This window comes from Parasteatoda tepidariorum, chromosome 5, assembly GCF_982258835.1.
Source record: "Parasteatoda tepidariorum strain Cologne lab strain chromosome 5, Ptep-v5.0, whole genome shotgun sequence".
NCBI classification, from domain to species: domain Eukaryota; kingdom Metazoa; phylum Arthropoda; class Arachnida; order Araneae; family Theridiidae; genus Parasteatoda; species Parasteatoda tepidariorum.
Window position 1 is genome coordinate 27741233 of NC_141759.1, and position 22262 is coordinate 27763494.

General features: G+C 28.1%; 2 protein-coding genes across 4 annotated transcripts; one reads left to right on the forward strand and one right to left on the reverse strand.

Moving 5' to 3' along the window:
• Positions 1 to 1555: 1555 nt before the first annotated feature.
• On the reverse strand, positions 1556 to 14687 carry LOC107454722 (mitochondrial thiamine pyrophosphate carrier). 3 transcript variants are annotated; one of them, XM_016071999.4, is made up of 7 exons: positions 14481 to 14676; positions 13333 to 13475; positions 12739 to 12891; positions 11964 to 12143; positions 9199 to 9382; positions 6099 to 6399; positions 1556 to 3683 (listed from the first exon to the last, which is right to left on the reverse strand). In XM_016071999.4, the coding sequence occupies exons 2-7, from the start codon at positions 13462 to 13464 to the stop codon at positions 3671 to 3673; spliced, it is 963 nt and encodes a 320-aa protein (XP_015927485.1). In that variant the 5' UTR covers positions 13465 to 13475; positions 14481 to 14676; the 3' UTR covers positions 1556 to 3670. The 3 variants fall into 3 exon arrangements, with proteins under 3 accessions (XP_015927485.1, XP_015927484.1, XP_087019702.1); XM_016071998.4 differs by having other exon boundaries at positions 3554 to 3683; positions 13333 to 13483; positions 14481 to 14674; XM_087163576.1 differs by lacking the exon at positions 1556 to 3683 and having other exon boundaries at positions 4189 to 6399; positions 13333 to 13483; positions 14481 to 14687.
• Positions 14688 to 14891: 204 nt separating this feature from the next.
• Exo84 (exocyst complex component Exo84) lies at positions 14892 to 21606 on the forward strand. Its single transcript, XM_016071997.4, has 2 exons — positions 14892 to 15580; positions 19930 to 21606. Exons 1-2 carry the CDS (start codon positions 15018 to 15020, stop codon positions 21422 to 21424), a joined length of 2058 nt encoding a protein of 685 aa, XP_015927483.2. The 5' UTR covers positions 14892 to 15017; the 3' UTR covers positions 21425 to 21606.
• The last annotated feature ends 656 nt before the right edge of the window (positions 21607 to 22262 follow it).

Below are 22262 nucleotides of genomic sequence, written 5' to 3' on the forward strand. Positions count from 1 at the left end.
TTGCCGTCACTCATGAACCGCCCCCCCCCCCCCCCGAACAGTTCAGTATACTTGTTTTAAGAAATATGCTCGTACTACATAGACCAAAACTAACTGCATTTCAACATTACTCCAAAAGAAAACTTTTATGTTCTAAGTTATTGAAACCAGCAACATGCACAATACTTTAAGTAAATATCAATATTTTTATCTCATGTAAAACAATTCTAAACTTACCCAGTAAAAAGAACGCAATCCTTTTCTTAATTTTTTAGAGTATTGCAGCGAGCTTATCGTAAATCGCATCATTGGCTGCTATCAATAAGAGGGTGGGTGAGCCTTTTAATCGGCCTGCATAGGGACCGAGGGTGCGCGATATCGGTCCTCGTTAAACAGCTGTGCCGTAAAGTGCTCGACTTTGCGCGGAGGAGCCATCCCATCTGCAAAAGACCCAAAATTGTGATGGCATGTCATCAGATTATTCCCAGGGATGTTTCCCAGACCGTCGCCAATAGCTCATTAAGAACCGTAGTGGCTCAGGGAATAGAGCATTCGCCTTCCAATGAGGTGAACCGGGTTCGAATCCCAGCGATGGCTTATTGATACGAATTCCGCACCAAACACAGTGCTGATGTAAAATATCCTCAGTAGTAGACGGATCAAGGTTCAGAGTCCCCTTGCAGTCAGGCTAACCATGAAAGGTTTTCGTGGTTTTCCTCCTCATGTAACGTCCTTCTGGATTGAGTTCAAAACTACAAGTCCACGGAATTGAACATAAGTAGTTGTAAACCCTAAATTGGGTCGGCTGTTCAACGACGGTTTCATAGTAAAATAAAATAGCCCATTGAGCAGCTCTAGTGCGACGCAAGTAAAATACCTACCTATCTAAACTTTAGGAATTTTTATGCGAATGCTTAACATTTGTTTGTTATAACAGGCGAATTTGTTGTAACTGGCGAGTATTAGCACCAGTATAATATTACTTGTAAATAAAGCTCGTCCTTTAAAAGCAATATTATTGCAAGTTGCAAAATTCCTAATATTTTGACCATGATTTTCAAAAAACTGCAAACAATTTTCATATCTAACTGTTTAAAAATGTACTTTTCATTAATTTAAAATGATAGGAATAATATATATTGTATTTACTTTGATTTAACCTTTGTTTAAGTTAAATACGTATTGCTTATACAAAGTGGAAGACTAAAATAATAATAGATAATTTCAGTTCTATTTCAACTCTAGCCAAACTTCAATTTTAGAAACGAAATTTCTAATACTTGTAATACTGAGTGTCTTAAAAATTACTAACGATTTATAAAATCAATAAAATAATATTATCAAATTTTGTGATTTGAAGCATTTTGTGTAGGCAACATATTGTTAAAATAATCAAAATTAGTTACATATTTTGCTAAATTAATTACCTAGTTATCTAAGCCTAACGCAGCAAACTGGACGTTTCCTTAAATTGATTTTTATAAACTGATTTTTTTTTAATTATTGTTCTTTCAGGATAACAATACTTATTATTACAAGAGCTGAGGAGGAAAAATTAAGAAATTTGACAACAAAATTACGAAACAAATTTTTATTAAACTTTTAATTATCTAAAATAAATCTATTTAAGAAGTTTAACAAAAAATTGAGCATGCAAATAAATATTTGTAACATAAAATCTGAAAAGAATTAAAAAAATATTTATACATCAAATTATGTATAATTGCACAACAAATAAGCATTTAGAAATTGAAATACACATCGCAATAAATAACAGAAGTTTTCAAATTTGTTCAATAAATACACAAATCATTTTAACATAAAGAGATTCAACTTTAACCTGCAACATGTAAAAAAAAGATGATTTTTTTGAAAAAAACTCAAACTTACTTATCTTTTAATAAATGAAGTGACCATTAAACTTTAGTAAAGGAGTTTGAAATTTAAATATACTATAATAAAAACAATTGATATATAATAAAATTGAAGACTATTATAATGAAAAGATATGAAAGCAAAAATTTTAGTAAATTAAAACAAAAATAGTTTCATAAATTGAGGACAAACAGGACAAACAGTTTGTGTCCATTTTTCATAAAAATGACTATTGGATGGCCATCTGTTGCATTTTGAGGATTACTAAGTTTTGATAAATCAATAACACATAAAATCGGTTCTCCCTCTCAGTGAAAATGGGCTGCACAGTGAAAATAAAACCTTTTTTACCCCTCCAAATCAGCTTTTAAGGACGTAAACTGTTAATCCCTGTGGTCTTAAATTAGATTCAATGAATTAATGCATTCTTGCATGACAATTTATGTTCACTTTTAAATTAACTTTAAATTGATAATATCTATATCTTTTTATATTTTGAGACAAAAACCTTTTAAATTCAATTTTAAAGGATAATTTTATTCAGAATATTACAGAAACTTTAAAAGAAAACATAAAACAAATGATAAAATTTTACAATTGAAGATCAAGGCGGAATAACAGTTTGTGCCCGTTTGTAATAAAAACAATTGGGTTGTCATCTGTTACGGTTTCAGGATTACTAAATTTTAACAGATCAATTATGTGAAAGTCAGTTTTCCTCGAGAATTATTACAGGGTTAAGATCATCATTTTTTCACGAAATCAACTTTTATGGACACAAACCGTTCTTTCACCAGGCTATTAAAAATCAAATCAAGCAATTTATTGATACATACCTATTGATACCTATTGATACAGATCAAATACAAGTTAAAACAAACTAACAAAACTAAACGAAAAAAGATCTGTACTATTTTGAAAATAACATTTTTCTGGACTAAATAGCCTAGGTTGAAAATATGTAGTAAGAATGCATATTTGCATATGAAAATAGTTATTAAAACCTTAGCCAAAAGATTTTAGCTCAAACCAATTTTTTTAGGCTTTTATTTATTTATTTTTAAATTTATTTGAATAACAACAAAATCACTAGTTTTAGAATAACTACAAAAGACATTTAAAAATATTATTTAAAGAAAATTATCAAGGCTTTCAAAACGTCATTGATAGATACTACAAACTAATAACTAAATAAACAAACAAACAAAAATTAGAATCAGTACATTTTAAGATTGTAAAGCTATTTTAATTTGTAAAATACAAAAAAAAAATTAAACAAACTAAATAACTAAAAAAAAGTAAAAGAATAACATCAAGCCAGAAGCAGTTAAAACTAAATACACAAATGGATATAAAAATATTGTCATAATTAAAACCAAAGTACATGCAAAAAAGTCTGAAGACAATGATAATAGATATTTTTTAAGTAAATCAGTGATATATTTATTTCATATTGAAGTAAGCAATAACAATCATGATTTAAGTAGAATATTGGGTACTTAATGAAAGCATATAGTTTTGACTATCAAGAATTAATCATAAAAATACCTATTTATTCTAATTCCAAGCAATAAAATCACAGACATAATCATAGTTGTATACCAAATTAGCTCATTTCTGAATAATTCCATGTCAATATCATTGATATGAGAATACTTTGAGCCAGTTTAACTTTTAAAGGTTCACAGCATTCCTTCAGTTTAAAAGTTAATTTGTTCAAAAGATATGGTAGTAACAACCGTAAAAAAACAATCTCACTGATAAGCCAGGGACAGAGTCTGAATGACAGGGCTATGAATTCCATAAACTATGAATATCATAGAACTTCCCTAATTTAATATGAAAAATACTCATTAATGAAAAATTCAGAATATATGTATACAGTCAATGCTTGTTATAACAACCTCTGTAGTCAACATGAAAACAGATGTTTTAACATATGCTCATTATATCACAAGCATATAAAAGTATCTTAAATGTTAACTTGTAGCAAGTAATTTTCAATATATGTTAACAAAATCACGAAACTCTCTAAATAATAAATAACAGCGTGATTTGTGCCGATTTATATAAAAATGCTATAATCTATATCGTCATCTTTAATAAAAAAGAATTTAGAAACTAATACAGTACAGAACCCGTTATCCGGAAACCAAAAAACCGGAACGAAATTCGATAAATTTTCCCGCCATTTTTTTTTTCCTCTTAAGATTTTAGGATTTTTCTTTCTTTTTTGAAAGATGTTTACCTTACCATCATTTTGGAAATAATTATTAGTGTATTACTTCATCATTTTTCTTCTTTTTAACATTATTTCCAAATATTTTTTTTTTAGTTGGGTTTAACAATAAAAAAACGGCTGTTTGTACGATTCAGAAAACCGGAAAAATCAGTTATCCGGAATAGTGATGTTCCCTACTGTACAATATTTTAACAAATTAATCAGCAATAAAAAAGGAAAGCTTAAATTTAAAAAAAAAAAAAAAAAAAACTGACTTGGGGTCAGCATTTTATAAAAGTATGAAATATTCCAACTACAGCAAGATTAAAGGTATGATTTATTACTGTGTTCGAAGGTATTTATTTCACGCAGTTAACTAATATCATTTTCCTGCGGAAGATGATAGCAAAGCATTTAATATTCTAAAATAATTTTGGTTTTACAACCTCTTTTTATGTAGATGTTAGAAAGATTTTATCATATTTGTTCTGCAATATCAAGAATAGCTGCAGATATGCAGTAACATTGAATGAAATATTATTTTTAATTAGTACCCTTCTTTAAACTTAAGCAATCTAAAAATGTTTCATTAAAAAAAGCTTAGTGAATGTTTAAACACTATTTCTGAAGTGAATTTTTTTAAAAAGACAACAAAAAAAGTTTTACATTAATATGAATGCTATAGTTAGAATAGATTATTTAATTTATGTTTTCTACTGACATAGTGTTGAGCAACAATAGAATTAAATATCTATTTAATAAAAAATGAAATTTTGTGAATATAATGGAACGGTCCCTGTAATTAAAGGTTGCTGAAAGGAGCATTGACTGAACATAAAAATGAATTAATAAAAATCAGAAATACTTTAATAATAGTCTTGAATGAAGGTTTTTGCCATAAAAGAAAAAAAAATGCTTAGGATTTACAGTATAATATATATTAACATGCAAATGGCAACCAATTAAAATTTTTCTCCTTTTATGCTTAACTAACAATTTTTTTTTTAATAACTGGCATCAAGCAGTGGGTTGATGATCCAGCATTTTCAATTTCCAATTCAGGCTCAAAAGTTTGCTCAATTTTAATAAATATTTTAGGAAATTACACTTGTAAAAATATTTTTTAGTTAAACTTTTATATAATTTCAGATTTTGTTAGTTTTTCGAACATATTTAATATTTCATACTGCTTTAGGTTATTTAACTTTTTGAAAAAAAATATTCGTTTTATTGAGTCAAAGTAAGCGATTGTTGAAAATATTTCAGCTTTTAAAAGACTTTTTTAGCCCATTGAAAAAAACATTATAAATTTTAGACTTTACTTTAATCATCACTAATTAGCAATTTTAAATATGGACTCTAAATAAAAACAAAGATGATTCTTTTCAAAACTACCATGTGAAAAAATAACGGCACGAAAATAGACAAATCTAAAAGGTATAACTTACTTTCTGTCAATTTTAATATGCTGACTAGAATTTGTATATCTTGTTATATAATAACTTAATAAATTGCTTTTAGTATAAAATAATAAAAAGAAAGAAAATAACATATTTTGTACAATAGCTTAGTAACTAAAACAAACCAAAATGCGAAAGTACCACAAATCTAAGAACAGGAAAATCAAAATTTTAACAATTAACATGAAAAATATGGTTAGAAAATTATTTCACTGATTTGATAAGCATGCCAAATTTGATACTAAATTAGTATTTCTCTAAGGAAAATATTTGTCAAAGAAAAATTATTCATGGCATTTCAGAAAAAAATAGCAGCAATAAGGTAAACAAAAGTTGTTACAAGTAAATCAACAGATACAAAATGCAAACAGAAAACATTTCTTTGTCTTAAATTAATGATGCAACAACACTGTGTTAATGACGAAACCATAAACTTCATGCACTTCCAAAACTGGCATAGTAGCAGCAACAATACAGTGGAACAATTAATAAATAAAATATATGTGTATAATTGGCATTCAAATACAAAAATATTTCATTTAATTGAACACATGAAATATTACCTATGAAGATAAGCTAAAAACTTTAGAGTTTCTTCATAATAAAGAAAATGACTTCCAGTAGTACAGGCAGCTTTCAACACGCTAGGCCATAAGCCTTTATATAGACCTAAAACTCCCTCTTCTTTAAGAATGCAAGTGGCGCAATGAATGAGTCCAGTATAACGTCTCACAGCTCCAAATTGAATCCTTGCTGCTTCAAAACCTTGTACTTGAATTCGTTTCTTAATTAAATCCAAGGGATATATAAACATTTTAGCTAAAGTTCCAGATGCTGCCCCACAAAAGCTGCTTTGAAACATAGCTGTAAAAAGGTGCAACATTTATTAACATGGAATATAAATATATTAAAAATAAAGCAATTCTAATATATATATATATATATATATATATATATATATATATATATATATAACGTATGGAAATGTAAATAATAACATTTTATACCGATAGATGGCGGTCAGTTTTGTTTAATCTAGTTAGATATGATATGATATAAGTACAGCCAGGAATTGTATGGATTTTGATCTAAACACTCAATTCATTAATTTGTTTCATGTGTTTTAAATTAATTGTGATGTCTTCAAATTGACTGCTCCAGCAAGCAAATGGAATCTAACCCTATTCTTACCAAACAACGAAGAGAATTTAACAAACATTTATCTTTCAGGTATGAAAAAACAAACAAAATATCTCCACATACTACCAGGGTTAGGCACCTAGCCCTGTTTTTCAGTAATATTAGGAACTTTACTTAATTTTCATCCAGTCAGAAGACATAAACAGCGCCAGAGCTGGTTCTTCTCTCTTCAAATTTTTGCACTACACCAACAAAAAGATTATGAGTCGTAAAGATTTAATGTTCACCTAGTGGAGAACATACGTCATTGTTTGATAAGCCATTAGATTCGAAATCCTGGCTTCCAGCTATCCTACAGTAGAATAAGTGACAAAATGACCAAATGCCACATCAGTTTTATCAGTACTATATGCTAATTACAAATATTTTTAGCTCAAAATTAATTTCAAAATTGGAGAGAGAAAATTTAAATGAATGTACAGAACAATGTAACATGTGCTAGAAGCAGCTAGGCTAGGCTTCAGCTATCCTACAGTGTAATAAGTTACACACTAACCACATGCAGCACCAGATTTCCCAGTACTATATGCTAATCACCCATTTTTTGTTGTTGTTTAAAATTATTTAAAATATTTGAGAAAAAGAATTGAAATGAATGTATAGTACAATAGAACATGTGTTAGAAGCAGGTAGTACTACATTAATGATAAAAATATTTAAAAAAAATCGAAATTTAATGCAAAAATAAAAGTAAGAACAATGAAACAGAAATTAAGTAAATAAAAAACAATTCACAAGAGCAATATGCCCATCTCAATTTATATTTTAAGTTATCTATAAAAAAAGCTATTTACCAAGTAAAATAAGAAGCATTTTTATAGATTTTGCAACAATTGTACAGTGAAAGCATCAATTTATACAAAACAAAATTTCACAGGACATTAAGATAAGGGTGCACAACCTTTTAGAATGAAAGGCCATATGTTCAAGTATTTAGGCATGTTTACATCAATTATGATAAATTTAATATAAAAATCAGTGTTTCAGACATAATTCTTTTTATAAATCAACTTAGTAATGCATTTGCAGTTAATTAAATTCCTTTAAATAATAAAATTCATTCAAAACTGAAGAATACTAAACTGATACTTTTCAAAAAAAATTTCTTTCATCAAAAATATATTTATGAAGAAAAAAAAAACGAAAAAAAAAAAGATGGGAGAAAAGTTATGGTTTCTTATCACATCCTGTGACACAAAAGTTTATTTTTTTAAAAAAAAATTAACTCTAATGTTCCTGAATGGAAGAAAAAAATAAATAAATATTTTAGTCAGCAATGTAAATGCAATTAAAATATTTTAATTAAAAAAAATTTCATTGGATCTAAAATGATTTAAAATAAAACGGAATAACTCAAAATAAGATTCAACATTCAGTTGTTCAGTACAGTATATTTTTAACTTCAAGACATTTACATTTAGAGAATTGAAAGAGATTTTATGAATGTTAAATCTTGAACAGTTTTTTAAGCTACAAAAAATTAGAAAAAAAATTTTAAAAACAGAAAAGTTTGAAAGTTCATGTTCAAATTTTGCTTGTTGTAATAATATTGTATTAAAAATATTGAGATATATATAAAAAAAACATGTACTAATGAATAACAATAACTAAAAAAACAATATAGAAAGAACTTAGATAGACAATGAAATTGGTACAAATAGAGCATGTCAAAAATGATGATTAAAATCCCTAATTTAAGACTCACAAGTCATAATAATATTGCACTAAAAAAAAAAATCGGACAAACCGTATGAAAATGAGTAGAAATAAATGCCGAAAAACAAAAGAAAAATAGCTTGGGAGAAAAATAACTTTGCTAAAAGAAAAATAGCTTTGAATACAATATTACGAAACTTGAAAGTTGTAATAATATTGCATTCAAAGTATCTGGATTTAAAAAAAAGCACACAAATATCAGACAATAACTACTGAAAACACGATCGATAAGTTACTTGTATTAATGATGAAATCGATGCTGATAAAGAGCAAAATCAATGCTAAGAAATCAGTAAACAGCTGAATAGCTTTAGAAAATTTTTTGTTTAATTTTCAATAATAATCTGCTCTTGACAAATATAAAAATGTTAAAATGTAACAAAAAAGAAAAATATTCAAAAACTAATTTTTAACATCATGAATGGAGAGATGATGAAGTGAAGTTTCATTGCCAGAGAAATACTATACTAAATTAAGTCAAATGACAAATGCATTATTTTTGAACCAAAAAAAAATTTAGCTGAATGCTACGAAACTAAAACAGATATGGAAAGAAAAATTTTTGAATCCACTTAATTTTTATATTTGTAACAACAGTATAAGAAGAAGAATTTCAGTTAATTTTTATACAATCACACTTTCATCAATTTGACTGCTTATGATTTTCTTTAGAAAAATATTTCATATTCATAGGCATTTACATGTTTTTACAGCATTGAGAAATTTATAAGAGCACACATTACTTACATGGAGGTTTAGCATCTGTCTTGAACATATAATTCCAAAGACTTTGAAACAATTTATAGAAAGCAAATTGAGCCCCTGCATTAGGTGTAATCTGTACCAATGTTGGAGCTAATCCTTTATAGAAACTAAAAAATCCTTCAGTACAATACATAGTTTTTGCTGCATGAAATATATTTCTATAAGTCTGAAATTAAAAGATGTAAGATGATTAAAGTAAAGTAAACTTTAGTATTAATATATCACAATGTATTTGTTAAATATAAAATAACAAAAATATAAAAAAAATATTAAATTTCAAAAATTGAATTGTATACATTTGCTCAAACAAAAAAGATTAACTCTATAATTAAAGAATTTAACACGTAAAGTTAAGTGAAGAATATATCTATTCACATATATTTTTTTATTAGATCAAACATTGTTTACTAGCAACTAATTGGAATGTTCTTATCCCATATTTGTACACTGATAAACACATTCAATGTAAAACAAGATTCCTTAGCGATTTCTAATTATCTTTTAAAGCTTTTTACAACATCTTCGTTCACTGTTTCTTTTTCAACTAATAGTAAAGGATTATAAGAATCTCTGACTTTTGGAAATGCTACAGTAAAAGCATAGAAACAATACTTAAAGCACAAGAACAAAAAAATCAACATGTTCTTCACAAAACCATGGTTAAGCACCTGCCCAAATAGTTAGGGCTCTATCTTTTAATGGCCATGGTTGGAATGCCATGTAATATTAACTCTTGTCAGACAAAGTGCACAGTGCCTGAGCTGGTGCCCCTCTTTTTAACTTCCAACCACATCATGAAGAGGATTTTCAGCCACAGCAGATTCAACCAACAACATTTCTCAGCTGTCAGGATCAAACTCATTGGAACCAACCAACATTGGAACACTACTTAATATATTAAAACCACAATTAAAAAAAACAAAAGAATATAAACCAAAGAAACAGCTGCATAAGTGAAGAAAACTTGCTTTTCAAACAATAGAGAACCCTTGCCTTTGAAATGTTCTGAAGTCTATATTTTTTTTTTTTTTTTTTGAGACTAAGACGACTAATCAATAGAGAATACAGTAAAGAGGGAACTTAGCCTTTATTTTTATTAAAAGACCATCTCTGGATATATCTAGTAATATTAATGCAATAGTTAGAAACATTTGAAAAATAAAATTTGACTCATTCGCAATTTTTTTAACTTCATATTTAAGCAAAATTCGAGTTACTGAAGAAAAGAATTTCTCTCTGAACTTCTACAGCTTAACTAATGAGAGGACTTTCAGCCATGGCACATTTAAGGCGCACCTTGCTGCATATACAAGTCGGCTGTTTTATTAACTGCCGGATCCAAAAGATAGAAATAAATAATTTCTATAATCAAATTGTTTTGGGTTAAAGCCCCCTTGCAATCAGGCTAACTGTGAGAGGTTCTCGTGGTCTCCCTCTCCATGTAACGCAAATGCAGGTTAGCTCCATCAAAAAGTCCTCCACGAAGGCAAAATTTCTCTCAATACTCGCTCCAAGAGTTCCCTTGTCTTCTGGATTGGGTTCAAAATTACAAGGATGGAGTTGAACATTAATAGTCGTAAACCCACAAAATCGGGTCGGCTGTTCAACGACGGTTATAAAATAAAAATCAAATTGTTTAATACATGAGTTTTTAATTATAAATATATCTTGTTCAATCCTTACTTGTTAATTCTATATCAAGACAAAAATATAATTTCCACTCTTTTAACCAAAATTATATGAAAGGAGTACAACTATGTTCTATGAGGTAAAATGACCCCTTATGAATCAAAGGTTGCGTACTCATACTTTAGTCTTATTAATAATAATTTGAAGTATTTGTAAGCAGTTGTATCCCAAAAAAAAACAAAAAAAAATCATAGAGTAGGTTAATTTTACTGTTCTGTTAATATTTGAGGTGTGAAACTTAAAATAAGAGAGTAAACTTAACAGAGATTATGTTAATAATTTACCATTATTTCATAGTATGTATCATAATATAACTAAGCAAAGCAATCACTATAGAAACATTGATCAAATATTAAACAAAAACACATAATTTTCAAATTTTCTGACTTAATTTACAGCTAAATAAAAGTAAGGTTAATTAAACTTAAAAAAATAATAACTTGTTAGTAAAATACAACAAATCAACTTTGTTATTCATTTTTTTATTTTATATTTCCACAATTTAACAGTTTTCTTTAAAAATCTTTTGATTGAATTCCAATCACTGGTCCGAGAAAGAGAATGTTGGGTCAAAGAAGGAGCTGGGAATTTTTAAAGAATATATCTTTGGAGAAAAAAAATTAACAAAAAGTTTACAAAGTACAAGGGGTATTCTCATTATCCCTAAACGTTTTAAGAAGTGAAAACTTAAATATGATGTGTTAAATACACGTCCAGGTGTGTATTGGCCAACTCAGTCTGTAAGCATGTCTATCACTTCATCATATAATGTTCTATTTTTGATAGTGAGTAAGAAAAACAAACTAATGCAATTAGTAGTTCAATATAAAATATGCAACATAACAAAAATAACAATAATATCCAGAAATGTACTGAAATTAACATGGTTCAAGAAAATATACCATTGAATCATGATACAAAGCTGATCTTATCTGAAGCATAAAAAAATTAGAAACAGATTTATGTACAAAAAATATTATTAAGTTTAGATAATAAATTTATATAATATAAGTTTAGTTAATAATAGAAGTTTATTAACATTTTTAACACTAAATCACCTTAGGTTCACCTTGAGCAACAAGCCTTGTTCTCAAAACATCAAAAGGTAAACTTCCGGTTGTAGCTACACAGCCAGCTAATGCACCACAACTGAAATTGATTAAAGTTTTAGCATCATGTTGAAGTTTCTCAGGCAAATTGGATTCCGCTTGTTGAGTGAGTATTTCAAATGTTACAAACTAGAACAAAGGAAACCTTATAATTATTATTAAAAAAAATTGCTTATAACATGAATGTAAGAACAACAATTAAATCAGAAAGCTGATTAAACTCAAGTCAACAAAAAATACCAAATATTAAAAAAAAATGAGCAAATGATCCCTGAATGTAATAACAGAGTTTTATTTATTCATTTTTTAAAGGAAAAAAAATGTTCAAATTTCAATTATTATTTTATCATTAAAATTTTCCTTGTTAAATCAAGGCTCAAAATATATTAGTTTGACTAGAATTAAATTTCCTACATTATTAGAGATATGATACACAAAAGAAGAATTTCATCTAAATAATTTTATGATATTTAATATAGTAATAATAATAAACATATGTTAAAATAATTAAATGAAATAACAACAAAATAAATTATAATGAAAGCAAAAAAATTAATAATTTAAGAACAAAAAAAAACCCTGTTTGAAAGTAAAATAAAAAAACTACAGATTATCTACCTTGAAAAAACACATAAAAGAAAAGAAAGATTAAATAAAGACAAAGTTAAAAAAAAGTATATAAAAGGTTAAAATATTTTTTATAACAGAGCATGTAAAAGACTACCTGCAATGCACCATATGTGGTAGATAAAAATTGAGCTGGAACAATTCCTTTCCAAAGAGCTTGAATTCCTTCTTCTTTAAGAATGCATTTAAAAGCATGGGCCATGCCATGATATTTCGATTTACGACTTCCATCTATAGGCTCAATTTGTAACTGAAATTTAAGTATAAACCAAAATAAATAAATACTAATCATGATCAAGAATTCTATTATAAATAACAGACAAATCCACTTTAGGGTACATTTCAAATATTACATAAGCATGTTTAAAAATGAAAATGTTCTAAAATTCTACTGCCTGAAAAGCGAGATATGTACCATTCTCACAGCAAATATAAATACTGTTTTTGTGAATTGATAAAAATAAAAAAAAAAGCCTCTTTATAACATAATAAACACTTAATTCAAAACTTCATATTGAATCAAAAATAAGAATAAATCAAATCAAGTTTTTACAATTTGACCAAAAGAAATTAGTATAGGTACAAATTAAAAAAAAGAAAAACATGTACATTTCAAGTGAATTTTATTTCATAATACATAGTCTTATCTCAAACATTTCCTAATAGCTACAATTATTTAATTTTTAAGTACCTGGAATCTTATCTTAATGACATCTAATGGCTGAAATAAAGTACGTGTGACAAAGCCGCTGACAGCACCAGCAGTCATGTAGTCTAACTCATGAAACCTTCCTTGAGATGATGTTCTTTCAAATCCTACCATTTTCAGTCAATCTAAAAAGCTCAAAGCAAAATTAATAATTTAATATGAACATATTCTTGGAGAAAGTATTCCATTTAACTATTTAAGCAAATTAGCAAATACTTATAACAATAAAATGAAGAGTTTGTAAATGTGCATGGGAGTTTCATAAAAAATAAAGAACCGTTTGTGCTATCATCCTGAAATTTGGATAGCAGACAGCAAGGAGTAATTAGATTCTTCATGAGAGACACTTGAAAAATGAATTTTTTTTATTGTTCAATATTAGTCATTGTTTTAAATTAAATTATAGACAATTCTGTTTTTTTTTCCAAGTATTTAAAAGATAACATTAATAATGTTAGTTAGCTGAGAAGTTTATTTCACCAAACTAAGAGTTTTATGTTCTTTAATAATATCTTTCATTTATCTTTTTATATTACATTATCTAGCATTTATCTTTTAATTGTTACGCCAGATAAGCTTAATAATTAACATTAATATGGTAACATATGTGGACTATATAGCCAAATTTGTTATGTGAAAGTTACATGAAACCACATCACAACACATACCAACAAAATATGATTTCAAATTTATAACTTAATTTTCTCATAACTTAACAATTGTCTTGTCAATTACTCGATAAATTAGTTATATAAATAGTTAAACGCGACATTCGATAGACACTTGAAATTAAATACATCCTAGAAAAAGAAAAATATCTCATTTAATAAAATCTATTTAAAATCTAATTATCCCATGCTGAGTTGAAATTGGGAATTTCACAACGTTTTAAGTTACAATAGGTTTCGCAAAAACACATTTTAAAAGAGCACGAAAAATTAGATTTTTATAAGAATTAATTTTAATTTAGTATGTCAGTGTTAATAATTTATATTACAAAATAATTTAATTAAATTAACTTCAAAATATGCGAATTTCTTAAATAAATAGCATATATCAATTATATCTTAATAATTCAGCATATTTTAATAAAAAATTTTAACACAAACAATTCGGAGCAGACAACATACTTGCAAATGCCGATTCTGAAAGAACACCTCGACATATATTATAAATTAGAAAAAGAATATCTTTTTGCATCAGACATGCTTCAAATAAACTAATTAAAGAGATATTCCAAGAATAATAAATATATCATCCTAGTTAATTTCAAAACTCAAATCAAATTGCACTTTAAAGTAAACAGAAACATTAATTTAAAAACACGGTTAAAGTGTGACCATGATTGACCTTTATTAATAAAAAATCATAAATTTAAGATTCTTATTAATCTTTTAGGCTGTTGAAAAATTAGTTATTAAGTAATAGCTTATGTTCAAATGAATTTTTTAAAATAAAATGATGTTTTAAAGCGTGCTTAAAAATTTGTTATGACAGGCCCCATCTTAATTTCATACACTGACGCTTTTCTTAACTGTAAGTTAACTGTAGGCGTTTATGGAGAACGAAACTATGTCAATTGTTTATAAACATAAATGTTTTGAATTTAAATAATTTATAGTGATTATTCTATTCCCTTTTTTCCTACTATTTTCTAAGAAACAAGTATGGCTGATAGTCTTGCCAATAAGCTAATATCTCCGGAATTTAACCCTTTAGAATACGTGAAAAGAAAGGTCTTAGATTGCAACGGTGTGAAAGAACTACTTGTGGAAAAGGATTGCATTAAATCTCTAGCTGATGAAACTAATAGCTTATTAAAGAAAAATGTCTATAAAAATTACACGCAGTTCATTGAAACTGCTAAAGAAATTTCTTATCTTGAAGGAGAGATGTATCAGCTAAGTCATTTGTTAGCTGAACAACAATCAGTTTTGACATCTTTATTGGATGTCTCAATAGCTGCACCTAAAGATGCGGAGTCAACAACTGTTGGAGAAAGTGAAACTGATGAAGAAAATAACAAGAATTTGTCACTGTTATTGGAGAAAGTTGAAGGCTGTGCTACTGTTTTAGAGGTGCGAGGAAGAACAGTTCTTCATAATGGTGAACTTGTGGAGTTATCTGTTTCTGACTATAAACCACTGCATACTGTTTATTGTGTTTTGCTAGATGAAGGCCTTATGTTTGCTACGAAAGTGGAAGATAGCCGAGGACCAATGCAATATCGGTAATTAGTGTTTACATAAAATTACTATTCCTTTAACGGAAAAATTTACATTAGAATCCTGCACTAAGCTTTATCCACAATCGGGTAGTGTCTCTCAAGGTACTAAAAATACATATTTTTAAGGAATCCAAAAATAAGAAGATCAAAATTATCAACAAGTTTTCTCCACTTCCATGTAACAGAATAAAAAAAAAAACAGAACAGAAACAATAAACAGGTTCTTGATACAGAAACATCCTTTAAGTATCTACAAATTTCAGGGGTTGGAACCAAAATATTGCAATTATGACAATTTTTTAATAACAAACAAAAACTATTGAACATACCAATATCAAGATCATTAAAGATAATGTAATGTTTTAAAAAATCTTGAGTATTAATTTAGAGTGTAAGAAATATAACCATTAACATAATAGTTATTGACAACTAATTACCGAATATGCTATTATAGCAGTCATTATTAACAACATATCAAACAGATATTATCACAAGTACTTAGGGTATGATGTGGCCTGTGATGTAACTTGAGATCCTACCTGTAGTACCTTTGCCAAATTAGACAAAATTTTCCTATATTCAAAAACATTAAAACTTTTTATGGAATTCAATTCCAATTATTATTGTTATTATTTTAGAAAAATTAAAAAAGTAGATTTTAAATGTTTACGAATATAATTAAATTTAAACGCATCCTGTATAAAATTATAAATGTTAAGTTATTATAGAAATCAAGCATGTGTTTCTTGAAGTAAAAGACAAAAGTAAATAAAATTAGGGAGTTGGGTGACAGGTAGAAAGAAACAATAGGACCAAATATTAATTTTTTCCCTGAATTTCAAATAGAATACATTAAGCTTTTTTAAAGATTCAAAAAGGATGTAAAACATTACTCTTGAAAATATTAAAGAATAGAAAATTACAAAGATCACTTTTATTTTTATAAATTTTAAAATTTCCTTGAGGGGCTCTAAAAACTTGTGGCATGGGGCTACAGCTCCAGTAGCACCCTTATCAATCCAGGGGCCCTACCATGAACTACCGGGAATGGAATGAAGATTCCCGGCTGGAAAGTGAAACTGGGAAAGTTTGGTTCCATGAATGCTCAATACCGTACCATGAACACTCCCTTGGAATCAGACAGTCCAGGATAACTCGCTCTCAGGGCGTGGCTAAAATTTAACCAATCACACAATTTACTTTAGATTTTCTTTTTGAGTTTGGCAGCATTATCATGAGTAAAACGAAACGAGCTTCTGCTATTTAGATAATATTTTTGACTACTTATTGTTTTATTTTTATAATGTTTTTTGTTTTCATTAGATTAAAAAAACATGAACTGCGAATACTTTGAAATATTCTTCAATTTATTATACATATTAAAAACTTATTAATTAAAAACTGTCATATTTATCATGTATAATTCATAAAATAAAATCCTTTTTTCATAATAAATATTTCTGATATATCCCTTAATATGTTTCATTATTTATTTTAAATATATTTTAAAAAGTACAACTCTTAAAATAATGATCATATTTTAATGAATTAAGATTCAAAATTTCGTGCCTGAGAACTGCAAGTAGATAGATTACTAATTATACTATTTTTTAAATCTAAACTAATTTCCAGAAAGAATTCAATTCCAGAAAGAATTATCAGACTTCCAGAAAGAATTATCAGACAAAACAATTAACGCTTACCTTGATCTCTTTGAAATTAATTTAATTTCAGAAAAGTTCATTAGTTTTCAATTAAAATTGTAACAATATGAATGACTAAAAAGTTACTACTTTGCTTATTACTTTGGTTTATTTGTTACATTGTAAAAGTGACTGTTTTTACTGATAGTTAAATAAATATGTTCACAAGAAATTAATTTCTAGATCTGCGTAAAATTTTTTTCGTGATTTGTAAAATCATTTTTTACGTATGAAATTCTTAAAAATTATAGTTCAGGGAACTACTTCCGCAGCTTTTATAGTATATATTTTAATGGAAAAATGAGAATAAAAATTTTTAAAATGAGTAAGAGAAGAAGTAAATACAAATTTCATAAATATTTTTTTAAACGTTTTTATTCTTTTTTGTGTTTCTTATTATAAATAAATTGTTTACTTTATAATACATCATGCCTGTAAAAAATTCTTTTAAATATGCTGCCATTGGTGTATAGTATAAAGAACTATCGTTAGAAAGGAAGTTAAATATTGTTGAATTAAAAGTTCATCGAAAGAAAATTAAAAAAAAGAAATTATTGGAACTTCAGAAAAAGGTATTGGCCAAGTAATACATCCCGTAATAATAACATAGAAATAGTAACAATTATTATATAATGAGAGCATAATTATTTTTAGTTTGCCGTAATTTCTTAGTTAACTCTGAAAGTATCTTTTCGTTCACACATACTAATGAAACAAAACATTTCTCTTTTAATTATCGTCTTGAAAATGGCTCGGGCACGTTTATCTTATAGAAATTTTGTTATCTTCTCTTATGAAATAGAAAAAAATTAAGACATTCATCGACGAAATATCATATTTAGTCCTTAAAAATTCATCATTCCCTCCTTGGAACGACGATTCCAGGTACCGGAGACTGGTTGGAATGAAACCGATTCCAATTCCAGCCAAGAAACTCTTTCCAAGGTGTTCGTGGTGGGGAAAAATAATTCCCGTTGGAACGTGACGTCATTCCCAGATGGAATTTCATTCCATGGAGCTCATGGTAGGGTTCCAGCTATGTTAATATTATTCACAGTGATAATTGTTGAATATGATATTTTGGGTGTTGTTAAATTTTGTTTTAGCAACAAAAGTATTCTATTTGTAAAAAGATTTATAATACAATTCAGAAAATGTTTTGCTAACACATGGTCCCTACAACTATTTAGTATGGCTTATTCCATTATTCTTTCGTTTTTATTTTATTAAATATTTTAATAAGTAAGAGTCTGTGCTCCTAGGATAAAAATTTGTGGCAAAGGCCCGATATTTCAGTAAAATTAAATAGATTTTGATTCTTTTTATTCTATTATATGCTAGTTCCTAGAAATATTTATTTTTGTTGATTCCTGTTAATAAGTAAACGTAACTGATTAGTAAAGTTTACAACAACAACAACAAAAAAATTCCTGCTTTGCAAACTTAACAGTCACATTGGCAAATTAAGACTGGGTTCTTTATAACACAGAGGTACTTATTCTTCCTTATTTTGTACAAGAAAAGTTTAATTACAGATGTATTTAATAAAGTGCAGCATATTCCTTAAATTATTTTGCTATAAACTTTTAAAATCTATGCAGTAAACCTGTAAATAAGTAATTTAGTTTTAAATCTATTACTAATCCCATTTTGCAATTGATGCTAATAGGCTCTACTTTATTCTAACTTTCTTTACCTTTCATTATAATTTCCTAATTTTTCAAATTGTATAAAGCTTTAAAATACCAACAGTTACATTTTTGCTTCATTACTTTTATGTATTGAAAACATTGGCATGTGCATAGGAAACGCAACAAATAGAATGTTATCTTACTTAATAAATTATTCGCTTTAAGTTGGAAGAAGAAAAAAAAATGAGTGAGTTCTTAAGAAAGTTGACTCGATGAACCAATGATTTGGTTAGACTTTTTTTCTTCCTCATATGACCGTCGTTGAACAGCCGACCCAATTTTATGGGTTTATGACTACTAATGCTTTATGACTACTAATGCGTAGCCTTGTAATTTTGAACCCAACCCAGAAGACAAAGGAACTTCTGGTTCGAGTATTGGGAGAAATTTGTCTTCATTGAGGACTTTTTGATGGAGCTAACCCGCATTTGCGTTACATGGAGAGGGTGACCACGAGAACCTCCCACAGTTCGCCTGATGGCAAGGGGCTCTAACCCATGATCTGTCCACCACTGAGGATATTTCACGTCAGCAGTGTGGTTGGTGCAAGCTGGATGTGGATTTCGTATTGACTATGATTCGAACCCAGTTCGCCTCATTGGAAGGAAAACACTCTATCCCCTGAGCCATTACGGCTCTGGTTAGATTTTATTGATCTTGACTTAGCATTTTTGTTTCATAGAATTAGTTCTGCTAGCTTGCAAAGAATAAATTCACATGAAAGAAAATAAATTAACTGTCAAACTCAGCTGAACTATAAAACTCTATTTTATTCCCTCACTGTGCAAGCTTTTTAATTTTAAGAACATTAAATATCTTTAAGCAAATAAATCTTTTTTTAAAAAAGGTGTACATGGTCAAAATAACATTGAACATTGTTTTAATTTGCAGATTAATATAATGCTCTGATTGATAAAACAATTATTTTAAAATCTTGCTTAATTTTGATTTTTTATAGGTATCAAGCACTTTATGAACTAGATGGACTTGCTGTTGTAAATGTTAAAGAGGAACTGAGCATAAAAAATGCTTTCAAAGTTCTGATGTTTCCCGAAGTTCGAGTATTACAATGCCATTCAGCAGCTTCAAAAAAAGAATGGATCACTCGCATTGATCAAGCCAAAAAGAAAAAACTATCCCTGTTTGAACATCATGGAAGTCCTACTGAAGCGCCAAATCCTTTTGAAGATGATGGGAGTAATCCATTCGAAGATGAATATTCATCTCGGCAAAGAAGTGCTCAACTAGAAACGCCAGCTTGGTTACTTGAGCTTCCTGAAGAATTAGATGTTTGCATTGCATTGAGGCTTTTTGATAAGGCAGTCGAACTTATCCATCGAGCTAATGCCCATTGTTCTGCGTTTCCTCGCAATACTGCTGTGCGAGATATCAGGATTAGGATTGAAAACCGTACTAAACAGTTGGTTAATATTCTTAGTGAAGAACTCAAAGTTTCCCCTGATAAGTCATTACACGGCGGTCCAAGAGCAGCAAGAAAAGCAGTCGGTGTACTTGTTCGTTTAGGAAAGTCTTCAAGAGCCTGCAATTTATTCTTAAAGCGGTGTTCAGCTATGTTGAAACAAAATATGAAACAACAAAGAGCTGAAGGTGCTACAGCTAGCTACATTGAAAAATTGTGCTCTGTATTCTTCACTTGCTTAGCAGAAACTGGTAAAGAATTTGATAAAGCATTTACTAACAATGCCTGTGCCTCTTCATTTGTTCTATGGGCTAAACTTCAACTAGACCATTTTGTCCAGATTTTTTCTAAGCATGTGTTTACTCCTCAAGTCAGCTCTTCCATTGCTACAGAATGTATTGCCTGTGCCCGTAGTCAGTGTGATACTTTATCAAATGTTGGGCTTGATTTATCTTTTGTTTTAAATGATCTGCTTGCAGGTCAGGTAGAAAGACTTGTCACAGAGATGCGGGATAAGTTGCTGGAAGCTGTGAAACTAAGAGCTAATGATGACAAATGGCGACCCCAAAATTTACAAACTCCTGCTAACACTAAGAAACTTATGGATGATTTACGGGAAATGGGTATATCTAATGTTGAGGTTTATCACTACGATGAATGTTGGCTTGCGCTGACAGCTAACAACACTGCATTTGCTAAAATGTATTTGAACTTCCTTGATGATTTGTTAAAGTTATACACACCATCAGTGCATGTTCTCTTCAATGAAGCTCTCTCTATTACTTTTCATACACATTTATACCACATAAAAAATGCTTATCAGAAGGCTTTAGATTCTTCGGAAAGGCAGTTCATAATAAAAAATGCCAGTTTCCTTTTAGACATTTTAAAAATTGTTGTCGAAAGATATATGAGTAAGCTCAATCGCCCATGCTTAGTCACTAAAGATTTGCAGGAAGAGTTAAATAAGCTTGTTTCTAACTCAAGTAGAAGTTCTTCTTTCACAAAATATTCATCTACAGCTTACATTTAAAACTTCAGTAAAATTATTAAAATTGCTTATTCGTGTAGTTTATTTTTATATCCTTAAATATATTCATTTTGTGTACACTAGTCTTTCCTTAATGTATTCTTTTTGTTATGTCTAAATTAGAAAAAATAATTTTTATTTTAAATGGAATGTAGTACTGTTGCAATAAATAATGCTCAATTGTCTTTTAATTGTTACTTGGCTAAACAAAACAAACAAAAATTTGAGTCTAAAATTATTTTGTTTGTTTTTTTAATAAATACATTTAGTTTGTAATAAACTTCTTTCATTTGAAATCAAGTTTAACAGTTTCAGATTATGTGGTATTGCGCCTAGTAAATGGTCAGAAAAATATTCTACCTCTAATTCCTTATGACACCTTACTAGCTTACAGCACATTTCCATCGTTTTATGTGCATATTTAACAATGTAGGTAATTTAGAATGTAAATTATAAAAATTAATTTGTAATAAACTTTTAAAACTTTGTATATTTTTGTTGTAATTTTATTCTACGTGTACCAATTTTAATTATACTTTCACAGCTTTTCTGGATAAAATAGTAATAACGTTTACATGCTAAAGTAAATCGAATCTTTCTGTTATTCTTTTTATTTTGAAACTCGTAACTAAAGTGTAAGACTTGATTTGGACTAAAGTTTTATATCATTCAAAAAACTTCAATTACAATAAAATTAAGTTACCAATAAAAAATGCATTGAAATAAAATTCCTTTAATTCTCATGTTTATATTTTTAATTGTCATGCTTAGAGTAAAGGAAAAAAATATTAAGTGGTGAAAGAGTATTAATTTTTCCATTGCATATTTATTTCACAAACAT

Excerpts from the sequence above, each read along its gene's own strand:
- Exo84 (XM_016071997.4), top strand. The coding sequence starts at position 15,018 with ATGGCTGATAGTCTTGCCAATAAGCTAATATCTCCGGAATTTAACCCT. Across the intron at positions 15,581-19,929 it reads CGAGGACCAATGCAATATCG|GTATCAAGCACTTTATGAAC; the intron begins GTAATTAGTGTT and ends GATTTTTTATAG.
- LOC107454722 (XM_016071999.4), bottom strand. The coding sequence starts at position 13,464 with ATGGTAGGATTTGAAAGAACATCATCTCAAGGAAGGTTTCATGAGTTA. Across the intron at positions 12,892-13,332 it reads TCATTAAGATAAGATTCCAG|TTACAAATTGAGCCTATAGA; the intron begins GTACTTAAAAAT and ends CTTAAATTTCAG. Across the intron at positions 12,144-12,738 it reads CCACATATGGTGCATTGCAG|TTTGTAACATTTGAAATACT; the intron begins GTAGTCTTTTAC and ends CCTTTGTTCTAG.